Source organism: Athene noctua, chromosome 1, assembly GCF_965140245.1.
Source record: "Athene noctua chromosome 1, bAthNoc1.hap1.1, whole genome shotgun sequence".
NCBI lineage: Eukaryota > Metazoa > Chordata > Aves > Strigiformes > Strigidae > Athene > Athene noctua.
In genome coordinates, this window is record NC_134037.1 from 50,348,664 (window position 1) to 50,362,558 (window position 13,895).

The following is a 13,895-nucleotide window of genomic DNA, read 5'->3' on the forward strand; positions in this document are numbered from 1 at the left end:
CATCACATACCATTTGGCTGCTTCATTCTCCCTTCTCCTACAAATACTCCTCCCACATACCTAAAAGCCATTAAACACTACCTCCTCCTCATTTGTAACACATACATGTAACTAACACATACATTGTCTAAAAAGAAAAAGACAGCATTACCATTATCAGCTGTGCGTTTCCACATACAAGAAATAAGATCTTTTAAGATCTTAAAAAGGTGTTTGCTCACTGTTTTGAGTTTGCTTAATTTTTTTTACCCTCTCCTAATATTATGCATGCAAACTTCATATTCCTTTCCTTGTGGTAAAAAGGTACTTGGATACACTATCTGAGAAACCTCTGAACCCTTTCAGATCCCCCAGTGTCCTCTTTGAAATCTTTTCTTATTTAACTAACTGGAAGGTGAATGGATCCCTTGTTTCATCTTGTAACAATCATTCTGCCTAACACTAAAATGGCACTGAAATGGGCATTTCAGACATAACTTCCTATTTATAAAAAAATTATTTTCTGAATATTCAGATTATGGATTTTAACTGCCATGATCCCTGTAAGCATGCCATCTCTATTTTCAAAAGTGAAAACCAAAGTATTTTGTTTTAACTATGCAAAAATATTGCAGAACATGTCCAGGGTAGTAATGCACTTGAGCTGACTTCAGGAGAGCAGACTTCAGCCTCTTCAGGGATCTGCCTGGCAAAGTACCATGGGATAAAGCCTTGAAGGGAAGAGGGGCCCAAGAAAGCTGGTTAATATTCAAGTATCACTTCCTCCAAACTCAGGAGTGATGCAGCCCAACAAAGAAGTTGAACAAAAACACCAGGAGTCCTGCATGGATGAACAAGGAGCTCGTGGACAAGCTCAAATACAAAAAGGAAGCCTACAGAGGGTGGAAGCAAGGACAAGTAGCCTGGGATGAATATAGACAAACTGTTTGAGCAGCCAGAGATCATCTTAGGAAGGCCAAAGCCCTGATACAATTAATCTGGCCCAGCGTGTCGGGGCAACAAGATTCTATAGGTATGTCAGTGATAAAAGGAAGACTAGGGAAAACGTAGACCCTCTCCAGAAGGAAACGGGAGACCTGATTACTGGGGATATGGAGAAGGATGAGGTACTCAAACTTCTCGCCTCAGTCTTCACCAACAAGGGCTCCAGCCACATTACCCAAAATGCAGAAGGCAAAGGTGGAGACTGGGAGTATAAAGAACCATCCACTGGAGGAGATCATCAGGTTCAAGACCATCTAACGAACCTGAAGGTGCACAAGTCCATGGGACCTGATGAGATGCATCCACAGGTCCTGAGGAACTGGCAGATGAAGTAGCCAAGCCACTATCCAGAATATCTGAGAAGTCATGGCAGGTCACTGAAGTTCCCAATGACTGGAAAAGGGGAAACATAACTGCCATTTTTAAAAAGGGAAATAAAGAGGACCCAGGGAACTACAGGCCAGTCAGTCTCACCTCTGTGCCCAGCAAGATCATGGAGTGGATCCTCCTGGAAACTATGCTAGGGCACATGGAAAATAAGGAGGTGAGTGGTGACAAGCATGCCTGATGAGTTGGTGGCCTTCTACAACTGCATTACAATGTTGATGGATGAAGTTAGATCAACTGACATCATCTACCTGGACTTGTGAACAGATTTTTCAGACTGTTCCACGCAAAATCCTTGTCTCTAAATTGGAGACATGGATTTGACAGATGGATGACTTGTTTCCTAAGGAATTGGCTGGATGGTCCCACTCAAAGCGCTGTGGTCAACAAGTCCAAGCGGAGGGCAGTGACAAGTGATGTTCCTCAGGGGTCGATGTTGGGACTGGTGCTGTTTAACATCTTTGGTGGTGACATGGACAGTGGGATTGAGTGCACCCTCAGCAAGTCTGCCAACAACACCAAGCTGTGTGGTGCGGTCAACATGCTAGAGGGAAAGGAGATGCCATCCAGAGGGACCTGAACAGGCTGGAGAGGTGGGCCTGTGCAAACCTCATGACAGTCAACAAGGCCAAGGTCAAGGTCCTGCACATAGGTCAGGGCAATCCCAAGCACAAATACAGGCTGGGAGATGAATGGATTGAGAATAGAGGAGGACGACTCGGGAATAGCAGTGGATTGAAAACTATGAGCCAGCAATATGTGCATGCAGACCAGAAAGCCAATCATATCCCAGGTTGTGTCAAGAGAAGTGTGGCCAGCAGGTTGAGGGAGGTGATTCTCCCCCCTCTACTCCGCTCTCATGATACCCCACCTGGAGTCCTGTGTCAAGCTCTGGGGCTGCCAGTATAAGGACACAGACCTGCCTGAGCAGGTCCAGAGGAGGGCCATGAGGATGATCAGAGGGTTGGAGCACCTCCCTTACAAGAACAGGCTAAGAGAGTTGGGGTTGCTCTGCCTAGAGAAGGCTCCAGTGACACCTTATAGCAGCCTTCCAGCACTTAAAGGGGGCCCAGAGGAAAGATGGGGAAGGAATCTTTATCATGGAGTGCAGTGACAGGACGAGGGGTAACAGCTTTAAACTGAAGGATGACAGATTTAGATTAGAAATTAGGAAGAAATTCTTTACTGTGAGGGTGGTGAGACACTGAACGGGTTTCCCAGAGAAGTGGTGGCTGCCCCCTCCCTGGCAGTGTTCAAGGCCAGGTTGGACGGGGCTTTGAGCAACCTGATCTAGTGGAAAGCGTCCCTGTCCACAGCAGGGGGGTTGGAACAAGGTGATCTTTAAGGTCCCTTCCAATCCAAACCATTCTATGATTCTGCACATAACCTTTTTAAGGAGTTTTAAATCATTTTCCTTACCCATTCCTTGCTGCTAAATGGAGAGGTGTGCATCCTGAAATGTCCTGATAGTTTGGATTTGCTCCTTTTTTTAATAACAGAACAAGGCATTCAACTGATCCACAGCTAAGAACAAAGTAAGGAAGGAAAAACTGTAACAAGGATATTTACAAATCAAATCTATATTGACATAAAGACAACAGCAATACTATATGCAGATTACATTCAGCAGAAAGTCTTCACACAAAACCGTTTTTACACCCTCATAGTTCATGTTACACAAAGCTAATAGAAATACATTTAAATGCAGTGAGAACTGACTGATCATAACTTGGACTAATGAATAGATGCTAGCCTTCTATGTCATTTTATTTACCTTAAAACCCAACAGTGAATCTTTAAAACTGACAATTGTTTAAAATGTAAACTGTTTAAAATGTTTTATCTACTATCTCCTCTCACTACCCCCATCTCTAAATGATTTACAGGACTGAATTTTCCATTAAATAACAATTCCAACATTTTTATTACACTTCAGTATCTGGAAATTACATTTACAAGTTTACGTATCAGAAAAATTCTAAAACTCATAAATATTTGTTTTGAACCTGTAACTCCCTTCTACTTTTCATAATATAGCAGCTCTTCAAGATAATCAATGTCACCAAGAACACAGAAACTTTGCATTATATGTTTATCTTACTCCTGAACTCTTCAAGAGGAAGAGCTGATTGGAAGGATAAACATATAGTATTTTTGTATCTGTCACATATAGTATTTTTGTATCTGTCATGACCAGCTTATCCATTGTTACTAGTCTTCCCAATGACAGAGATGCTACACAACCACCCAGAGAAATTGAAGATTAGCTGTACAGTAAGTTGCAAAAACAGCATCTCAATGATCTCTTAATGACCCAACAACTAGCCAAGATAAAAGAAAAATTGGAAACCAAGTGTAACAATTTCTTGGGTTTTATGATCAATAAATACAGCTTTTCAAAGATACTTCCAAGATGTACGCTAAAAATTTGCTTGCATTTTTTTTCTTTAAGTACTTAAGTAGATTTTACACAAGCAGCATGTAAGTCTGAGATGGAACGTTTAGGAAAATGTTTCTTCTAAAACAGTCTGATTAAAAAGCTGGAAATTCTACCTTTATAGTGACCAAATACCTTCTATTTATATGCAATTCCACTATTTTATTTTTTTTTAACAGTTTATATGTAAGAATTTTCAAAATATTTAAAATGGGACCCAAATATAGAGCATTCATTCATTAGTTTAAGGTTTAGTTTCCTGAAAGGTCATTTCAAAAACTACCTGGTTCATTTCTATGGCTGGTTCTTGGCAATATAGATTTTCCCATATTAAAGAGCTATATAAATAATAAATAATATAGGTCACAAATTTTAAATCTGCACTCCAGTCCTTTATCCAGGATACGTAAATTAATTGGAAGTTAGTGACCAAGTCATAGTCCTTTCAGTTATGGTCACATGAAGTACTTTGTAATAGCTGCTTCCCAATGAACATCCAAGTGCTTCCCACTTGAAACACTTAAACAAGCAGCACCTGCAGACAAGGTTTCTTTAAATATACAAAAGCAAGAGTAACCCAGCTATAGAGGATACACATAATGGCTACATTTCTTCAGAGACTGAGATTTCACAGAAAGGAAAAAAAGTATACATCAAGCCTTCCTTCACTAGAATTTGGAAAGCCATTGATACCATGTGTAAAACCTGTGCTCTCAATGAGGCAGGCACATTGCTAAAACAACAAACAGAATACAAAAAGGAAGTGTAAAAACAAAGTGTTAACTGATACTACAGAGTTTTCCAGCTTACATTGGTGCCTTAGATTTGTGGTAATACTTTCATTGTTAACTTCTGGACTGGACTCAAGTAAGTCTTACTTTGCTGCAATATGAAGCAAACTTCTCTTCACACGTCCAAATGCATAATTCACATCAAATTTTGAATTTGATAGCAGCTCTGAGACAGACCTTCAAACAGAAATATAATTTTAATTTAAAAACAGCTCACATTATCCAAGCAAAGTATATACTGTAAGTTGTACACAAACACTCTTATTTCTTACTTGGTCACTATTTCTTTTCCCTCCAACTAATTTCTGAACAAGAACTCCAACAACTTCAAGTAGTTGCATATTAACAGTACTTTCACTACTTACTTGTACGTAAAAAATGAACTGTGACATTGAGCAACTGTTTCAAATATAAAATATTAAGAATTAGACCAGATGGCCAAATCACTTCTTTACAAATATGGAAAGCAAGCATATTAATAGCTTTGGTTCGAAAAACTATAAATTCTCATTTTCCTCCTTATCTCAAGCATAGACACCCTACAGATATCCAGCAGTTTTCCCAAACACAGGCAAAGTTCAGAAGGACAACTAGTATGCAAAATCATCATGATGAAGTAGGAGGACACGTGACATGCCAATAGGGTAAGAAATTTACATAGGACCCTTCAAGCTCTAATGAATTAGTTAATAGATAGTAATTAGATAAAATTGGTTAAGATATTTCAAAACAGGCGAAACTGCAAGTGAACTGGTGATTTCAACCTCCACTAATGAGCTGATGACATAATTTAAAACCCTTGTACACAAATCTCAAGATACTATGTAGCAGAACCAATGTTTATCCTGATTAGATAAAGAGTTTAGAGTTTCAGGAAGAGTTACTACCTGCTTGCCTACAAAACTCATTGGAAGGTAGCACCACTTAGCGAGCACTATACAGACCCCAGGTCCCAACCCCTCTGAGGACAACTGGGTAAGAGAAACAGCTGTTCATCCGAGGAATCCCAGAAGTATCAATCTCATTGTCCAGCTCTTATTCCATGTCTTTCTGATACCCATAATGAGACTAAGAGCTTCCATGTCATCAATAAATACACAGAGCTACAACCCAGTTACAAAACAATGCTTTTGTTCTCGTCCTAGGACAAATTTCTCTATGTGCATCAACTGAACAAATTCCAGCTCCTGTCTATGGCAAAAAATAAACCAGGTTTCTCAGATAAGAACATGGTAGGATACACACAGTCAGTGACTAACTTTAGCTACAGAAGATATCTCAGCAATTCAGCAGCAGAACTCCCAAGAGTGCTTTAGCAGCTACAACTCTAGCAAACATGCTGGGTTTTCAGACCTTAAAAAAAGGAAATTTAAGAAGCCCTCACCTGTGTTGGTCAGCCATAACCATCGGCATTAGTGTATATACAGCAGTTTCGTTATCTGCGAAGAAATTAAAATTACTCCATTATCATACAGAAATCTTTTAGGTAAAATAAATTCATCTAGCAACACTTATTTACCTTTTAAAGTGTCCATTATTCAATAGATATTTTTTTTTTTCCCCCACCACAGGTTATATGTACCTGAAGTTTTATTACAAAATAAAAGCTACCATACCTAGATAGAAGAGGTAATTAACAGGATTCCACTACATGGAATTTCAGTGTGGCTTTTTTCTTTTACAAAGTAATTACAGAACTTTCAACAGAACATCAACTTCTTTAAACTGACAGAGTATTTAAGAAATGTGCATTAACAAAAAAAAGTAAATAGCTTATTTTAAAAAGAATGAAATCACCTGTGTTCTAAGGCGATTTCCACAGTTCTGATACCTATGAGTTTGCAAAAGTGATTTCTTTAAACTAAGTGACTCCATAACCATTCATTTTTTGTCTCTAAACAAGAACACCCGAATGCAATAAATTTTGGTTTAGTTTCTAATCAGTTTCATATTCCACTTTTGAAGGCAATGAAGAAAGGCCAGAACACAAAGATCCACGTCAATGGTGAGCACAGACTGACATTCAGCTGTATTCAGTACTACTGCTGAACATACCAGCACACTGTATGACATCCCTGTTTGGTCACTTATAGACTTTCTGGGCCAAAATATTATTTTTAAAGGATGAATTTGACAAAACTTTAAAAGGCTTTAATGTACTATTATTATTATTATTATTGATGTATAATTACTGTATTTTCTAGGCTGAAGCAAACTACACATTGTTGGGAGTACAATCTCCACAGATTCCTCACATAGATGCCAGTTTATGACAGGAGGGACTACACTTTCTGAGAACCCAGGTATACGTTTCCAAGATATGGAAATATAGGACTGTTCTTGTAAAGCTTTTATTCTGAACTTTTTCCTCATCACCTTAATAGATCTAAATACCAAAGTTACAAAGTAATCGCAACAGGAAGAATTAAAACAGACCCAAGTATCACTTCTTGTATGCTTTACATACCACACTTCTATACATTCACTACTTCCACTAAAGAGGTGAGCCAACATTTATCAAATATTAAACAAGGAATTCTTCTGTTATCACATGGAGGTCAGAGAAACCCTTATCATGCTGCAGCTATGTTGTTCATTATTATTCCTCTACAGTGCTTCAAGTTTAGTACTGCTATTTGAATCAGTCTGTCTGTAACTAACAAAGGAAAGAAGCAATGCTAATCTATTATTACTTTTGAACACTGAAAAGAGATAAGTCATATTCAAATTCAAATCACATTAATTCTGTTATTTCTAAAAAAGTAAAAAAAAAATAATCAATGCTGCTTACAGTGAACACATGGTGAAAAAGACACAAGCCTCTCAAAACATCAAATAATGTTTCAAAGCTCCAGAGAGTCATTCTAACCATCATCAAGTTCAAGAGTTTGAACTGTCTATAGATTGTTCCTTATGGCAGAGCTCTGTGAGCGTCAGGTAACTCCACCCCAAACATGCACCACTAGAATTTGACTGCTGGGGTGGAGGGGGCAGGCTGGGAGGGGAGACACACATGCAGAGCAAGAGTTGTGGAAATATAATTAAATAGATGCTAAATAAAGATATCAGTTGAGGAAGAGATTTGATCACTTCTTAAAAATGTATCCATGATTAGCTCCCAGAATATACAAATGAAAAAAAACTTGCTTGAGCTCTGTTCCACAGATCTCTTGGCAGGAAGATAAAGCTCTCTAACTGAAACAAAAAACAGAACTCAAGAGCACCAACTAAACCTAAGCATGACATCTGTAAGGAACTTTTTGGACTTTTAGTATGTCTCAACATCGCTGTCTCCACGACGACCACTTCCTGACTCAGCATGAAAGAGTATATCTTGAAGGAGACACATAGTCCCCGACGAAAACCACATCCCCCCGAGAACATCAGCAGTCTCAGCAGTCCCCCACCGAGCTGCGCCTACGCATGAGCCGGGTGGAGGGGAAACCACAGCGAGACAGATCGGCCCCTCGCCAGCACGACCACCATGGACACCTGGGCATGCGCGCACGGAGGACCACGGGGTGGCACCTACAACAACAAGCCCCATGGAAATGGGCGGACAAACTGTGGGGACGGGGACTATAAAAAGGACAGACTGCGTACTCCTTTGGAGGGGGGAATCAACTCAGAGCCAGGAACGTGGAGCATCATCAGGCCGACAGAACATCGCCGGATCCCTGGTCACGGTGGTGGTGGTAATTAGTTGTGCCTATACCATGTTCTTGCTTAGGAATTCCAACCTTTTCCTTTCTTTTTCTCTCTGTCCTATCGCTCTTAGCAGTTGTTACAGAAAATAGAGCTTATAAGGTTATGCAGCATCTGACCTTGTTTGTGTCTTAACCTCGCTCTTGGGATTGTTTAAGAACCCTCCCTAATATCAGATCAGGACAACATCCTTACATATTTCCAATATCATGCCCTATTAAAGAGGAAAAAAAAAAAGCTTTAAATATACCAGCACACTTAACTGAAATTCTTAATACTGATCATAATTAACTATATCACAAGTACAGTTATCTTTAAAAAGACAGTATGAGTGTAGCTGGGCCATTAAAGGTGTTTATGGTATAGTTACAAAACAGCCATTTGCTATTCTATTAACAGTATCTACACTGTGGAGCATATGAAGATTTTCCCAGAGGTTTTTTTGTACGGAAATAATTAAAAAGGTGTGGGACTAAGGAGCTTTTATGCCTATTTTTGATAAACATTATCCCTATTCATAAACAAACTTCTATTGACTTAAAAGTACATGACAACCAGAGAAAGAAAAAGCATTATATGCTTCATGCACTTAGAGAACTTATTTGCCATCCAACTTGCTTGCATTTCAAGTCATGAATATCTAAAAATTAAAAAAAATAACCCACCCAAAATGCAAAGTCAGAGCCAATAAAGGGCCTAAAACCTACAGCTTTGGGCTGAGGACCCAGTTTTCAGGCACTGAGCCTTAACAATAGAATCCAGAAATTTATGTCAAGCTCAAGTGCCTGGAAAACACCTGCTGAAGGACACTTCAGAATAATGAAAAAAACAACACTATTTCCTATTGGCAAGGTCAACTCAGGGTATCCACTAGCACTGGACTCGGGTGTTAATGCTTGCTTTAAAAAAAAAAAAAAAAAAATCACTTAAAATTCATCATCTAGAATCATGCCCTGACAAGATACGCTTATTCTTTTACTTCATAAAAGATACTGGCTTGTATTTAGTAAAGATCCCAATCTTAAAGAAGTGTCAGCACCATCCACATAATACCCTAATGGCTACAGCATGTGCAAAGGCAGTTAAATACCTGGATTTAGTGTCTTCTTCAGCATAAGGAAGTTCAAACATACCTTTTAATTTCCTAAGACAGTACTACAACTCTTTGTTTAAGGATGGAGAGGTGAACTATGTATCTTCCAAATTAAAGGTATTCAAATGTATGTGGGGGGAAAGAAAAAAAACGTAATTCAAGAGGGCAGACACAGCACACAGGAAGCCACCAAACCACATGCCATACTAGACTGGTGGTGGTGTTTTCTAAGCTGATCCTGTCAGTACATGTTTGGAGCAACACATTACAACCCAAACCTGCTTCTCAAGAAGAGTCTGGGCGGGCCTGCATGAACCTAGGGAACACCAAGGTCAAGAAAGAAGACATGTAATGAGCCAAGATGTACCTAAAGGTAGATAGTCATTGAATGGAGGTTGAGACTTCAGTACCTGAAGTCCATTTATCTTCTTATTTCGGTCCAGCTGTGATTTGTTTCATGTAATTCTTAGAGAATACATAGGATTGACATTCTGCACCACAGGGCAAGAGAAGTACTTGTTCTGGAGGTCAGTGGGCTTGCACATGCACCACCACGGGCATAATTACCTTTTAAGTGTAAGATAATGCCCAAGATAGGAAGAAAACAGATGAACTCAAATTCAGAAAGAATTTTCCCGCATTAATACTGAAGTAAATTTAAAGCAGCTCCAACTCGCATAGGCTGTGCTAAGCGTCACTCATATTACCATCATCAAACAGTTAAACTGGTGCTACTACGTGATTTCTGTAAGTCTGAGCTTACATTAAACAGCATTACATCAGCTTTCTCTGCTGCCATTCAACGGCTTACGAGAAGGAGCAAAATCTGTCTGAAACCTGTCTGTCAATTTTGTGAAATTTATGAGCAACTGCACTGGCAGACGCTGGAACTGTTGACGGATGACAGTAAGGAAAGGGTGTAGCAGCTCAGCGTAGGGGGAAGTCCAGACGCAGCAGCCAGGACGACCGAACAGGAAACACATAGACAAAACAGAACATTGCTCCCTTTCCTCCACCACCAGAGATGAAAGCTGGCAGCCAGACAACCAAAGACTCGTCCGTAAAAATAAATCCTGAGGAAAGTACAGTGACAGCACGTGACTCACAAGAACAAAAACTTCTGCATATCCCAAAGCTTTTGCAGAGGTAGTCCTCCCAAAAACTGGACCTGGCTGGAACACTGAACTACTTGCCATAACTGCCTTAAAGTGTATTTGTAAATCGCGATTATCAGGTGGCTAGCACCCAAGTAAAGTACTTTAGAGCCAAAAAAATTAGGCAGTGACCAGTAACGGTGACTTGCAACACCTTTTCAAATAAAATTCAGCACTATTAAAAAAAAAAAGTCATCACTAGTGTGTCACCAACGAAGCTCTTAAGGAAGGATTTAGAACCGGGTACCCAGCGTCCCCAACCCCCGGCCCAGGGGCGGCAGCACCCCGCGCCCTGTGACAGACACCGCCGTCTCCCGACGGAAAGACACCGGGGAAACGAAGACGACGAGGAAGTCGCTGCTACTGTCGTCATCACCATTAAAAATAAAAAAGCCCCCAGGAGGCGGAGAGAGGGAGTCAGTTTCCATTCTGCCCAGCCGCCACGCCGGGCGGGACCGCGCAATAATCCCCGGCCGAGCCCACCCCCACCGGGGAGGCGGCCGCGGCCCCGGGACAGGCCGCCGCGCCTCCTCCTCAGGCCGCCGCGCCTCCGCCCCGCCGGCCCTCTCCTACCGTCCGGCAGCTCCACGGTGCGGGCGCGGCGCAGGGACCTCGTCAGCCGGTTGAGCTGCTCCATGGCTCTCTCCATCCTCGGGGCGCCCAGCCTGGAGCCGCTCACACACCCTGCTGCTGCTGTGCTGCTGCTGCTGCTGCTGCTGCTGCTGCTGCTGCTGCTGCTGTGCTGCTGCTGCTGCTGCTGCTACCGCCGCCGCCGCCTCGCCTCTCCCCTCAGCCCATGGCGGCGGTGGCGGCGCGGAGGCTGCCCAGGCCGGCCGCGGCCCCCGGCCCTCTGCACATGCTCAGCGGGCGGGCGGCTGCGCGCATGCGCGGGGGGCGGAGCCGCGCGGCGGGCGGAGCTGCGCGCTGCCCGGGAGTCGCGCCTGGGGCGAGGGGGCGGGGCTTGCTTCCCCTTTTTCCTAGGGGCTGAAAGAAAAGGGATGGCGGGGCGGGATGAATTTTCAAAACCTGTGCAATACGGATATTTAAACATCCGCTTGTTACATTTTCTGATTAAAAAAAAAAAATTAATGCCTTTTGAGATCACCTCTGCCGGTGTTGCCTCGGGGCCTTGGTTTCCCCAGAGCTAAGGGCCATAATGGCGCCTGGCAAATGCAGCTGAGCAGGATGGAGCAGCTCTGCTGTCATCCCTGCCCTGAAGTTGCAGTCAGGCTGCAGCTATGTTTAGAGAAGCCCCAGGCCAGAGAGGAAGGGGTTTTCATCAGTCAGACTCCAGGAGCTTTAAATCTGTGGGGTTACTGAACGTGAAGAAAGAAGCACGGGTAAAATGTGTGATTGGCCTTAGTGGCACTTCCAAAGTAAACCCGGGAAAAGGAAGATTTGGGAGCTGTAACCTAAAAAAATAAGTAAGCCACATTTCATAATAGCAGTAATACATAGTAAAACATGAGAAGCAAAGAAGAAGTGTTCATAAATTATTTGTCAAGTCTTTTGTGTTTTAGTTGTCACTCCCAACTACAGCAAAGCAGATGAAGCACTTGAATCCAAGGAGAAAATGTTATACTTTCAGAATAGACTAACGAAGGATCAGTTAGATGGTCTCAAGTCAACGGTGCCTTGTGAACTCCCTCCTAAGACTTGTCAAGACTAGCTGAAATGGACTCCTGGAAGATTGGTGGGGTTTGAAAAGAGACAGTGTGGGGGAGGAAAACCTGGGGTTTATCAGCAACTCCATGTAGCTTAAATTCCAGCAGAAGTGCCAAAACAAAAACTGTAGACACTTAACAATTGTGCAAAGAAGCAGCTGCCAGCATGAATCTGTCAATGCATTTCTTCCTCTGGCAGGATAATACATGTTACCAAGTGTGAAGAAGCATTCAGTGTCAGGTATTTTGGCTTTAATGATGCTTCAGGTGCTAATATAATCTTGGCAAGCAGGAAAGTATGGGTTACATGAAAATGCTGGAAAGTGAGAATGTAAAAAATGGTGGGATAATCATATTCCAACAAGTTTTTATTAATGATCTACTTCCAAATGCAAGAAAGTGTGTGGGAACCCACAGGGGTCTGTTGTGATCTGAGTCCGTGTAATGGTTTTGTTTTTTCATTTTGTACTATGTTTCAATGCGATAATGCCATAACATGTTTGAGTGACTCTGACCTAGAGGATAAATTGGAGAAAAGAGATCTAAGAACTGGAAAAAGTTCAGAAAGGACAAGGACAATCAAGAGATGTGTATTGCCTTCCATTTAAGTGGGAACTGAGTTGGAACTCTGCTGTCTGGAAAAGGAACACTGGAGAGGACATAATAGAAGTGGAAAAATTATGAGTAGCATGGAGAGAGGACATGGGGATCTATTGTTCACTCTCTGCAGTCAAGCAAGGGGACACTGAACAAAGCTGGTAATGATTAGTTTCAGAAGCAAACAAAAAGCAACAATGCAACTGCAGTTCTTGCCAAATGATGTGATGATTGCTGAAAACTGATGTAGTAGCACTGGAGAAGTTCATGGAATGAGCATCCACAGAAGGCAACTGTGGTGGGTTGACCTTAGCTGAATGCCCACCAAAGCCACTCTATCACCCCCCTCCTCAGCTAGACAGGGAGAAAAATATAATGAAAGGCTTGTGGGTCAAGACAAGGACAGGGAGATCACTCAGCAGTTACCATAGTGGGCAAAACAGATTAATTTATTGCCAATCAAATCATAGTAGGATAATGAGAAATAAAACCTAAATCTTCCCTGCACCCCTCCCTTCTTCCCAGGCTTAACTTCACTCCTGATTTCTCTACCTCATTCCCCACAGCAGCACAAGGGGGTGTGGAATGGGGGTTGCAGTCAGTTCATCACATGTTTCTGTCACTCCTCCCTCCTCAGGGGAAGGACTCCTCACACTCTTCCCCTGCTCCAGTGTGTGGTCCTTCCCATGGCAGACAGTCCTCCACGAGCTTCTTCAACATGAGTCCTCCCCATAGGGTGCAGCTCTTCATGAACTGCTCCAGCTCCATGGGGTGCAGTCCTTCAGGGAACAGAATGCTCTAGGTTGGGTCTCCCACAGGGTCACAAGTCTTGCCAGCGAACCTGCTCCAGCGCAGCCTTCCCACAGGGTCACAGCCTCCTTTGGGCATCCACCTGCTCCAGCATAGGGTCGTCCACAGGCTGTTCCACCATTAACCTAACATATTCTCACTCCTCTGTCCACCTGAAGTTCCTCAAGGTTTTTTTCCCCTTCTTAAATATGTTATTGCAGAGGCGCTACCATCATCGCTGATGGGCTTGGCCTTGTCCAGTGCTGGGTTAGTCTTGGACCTGGCTGGCACTGG

At 42.3% G+C, this 13,895-nt stretch overlaps 1 protein-coding gene across 7 annotated transcripts in view; it reads right to left on the reverse strand.

Moving 5' to 3' along the window:
- Positions 1 to 11,386, reverse strand: part of HACE1 (HECT domain and ankyrin repeat containing E3 ubiquitin protein ligase 1) — a 59,478-nt gene extending 48,092 nt beyond the window's left edge. For 6 of the 7 annotated variants that reach the window (XM_074896100.1, XM_074896098.1, XM_074896097.1 and 3 more), the window contains exons 1-4: positions 11,125 to 11,386; positions 5,984 to 6,038; positions 4,687 to 4,776; positions 2,791 to 2,895 (exon numbers count right to left, since the gene is read on the reverse strand). In XM_074896100.1, the coding sequence (XP_074752201.1) occupies positions 2,791 to 2,895; positions 4,687 to 4,776; positions 5,984 to 6,038; positions 11,125 to 11,200 (326 nt within the window). In that variant the 5' untranslated portion in view covers positions 11,201 to 11,386. Of the gene's footprint in view, positions 1 to 2,790; positions 2,896 to 4,618; positions 4,777 to 5,983; positions 6,039 to 11,124 lie in introns of those variants that run through there. The other variant, XM_074896099.1, reaches the window with a different exon arrangement.
- Between the last annotated feature and the right edge of the window lie 2,509 nt (positions 11,387 to 13,895).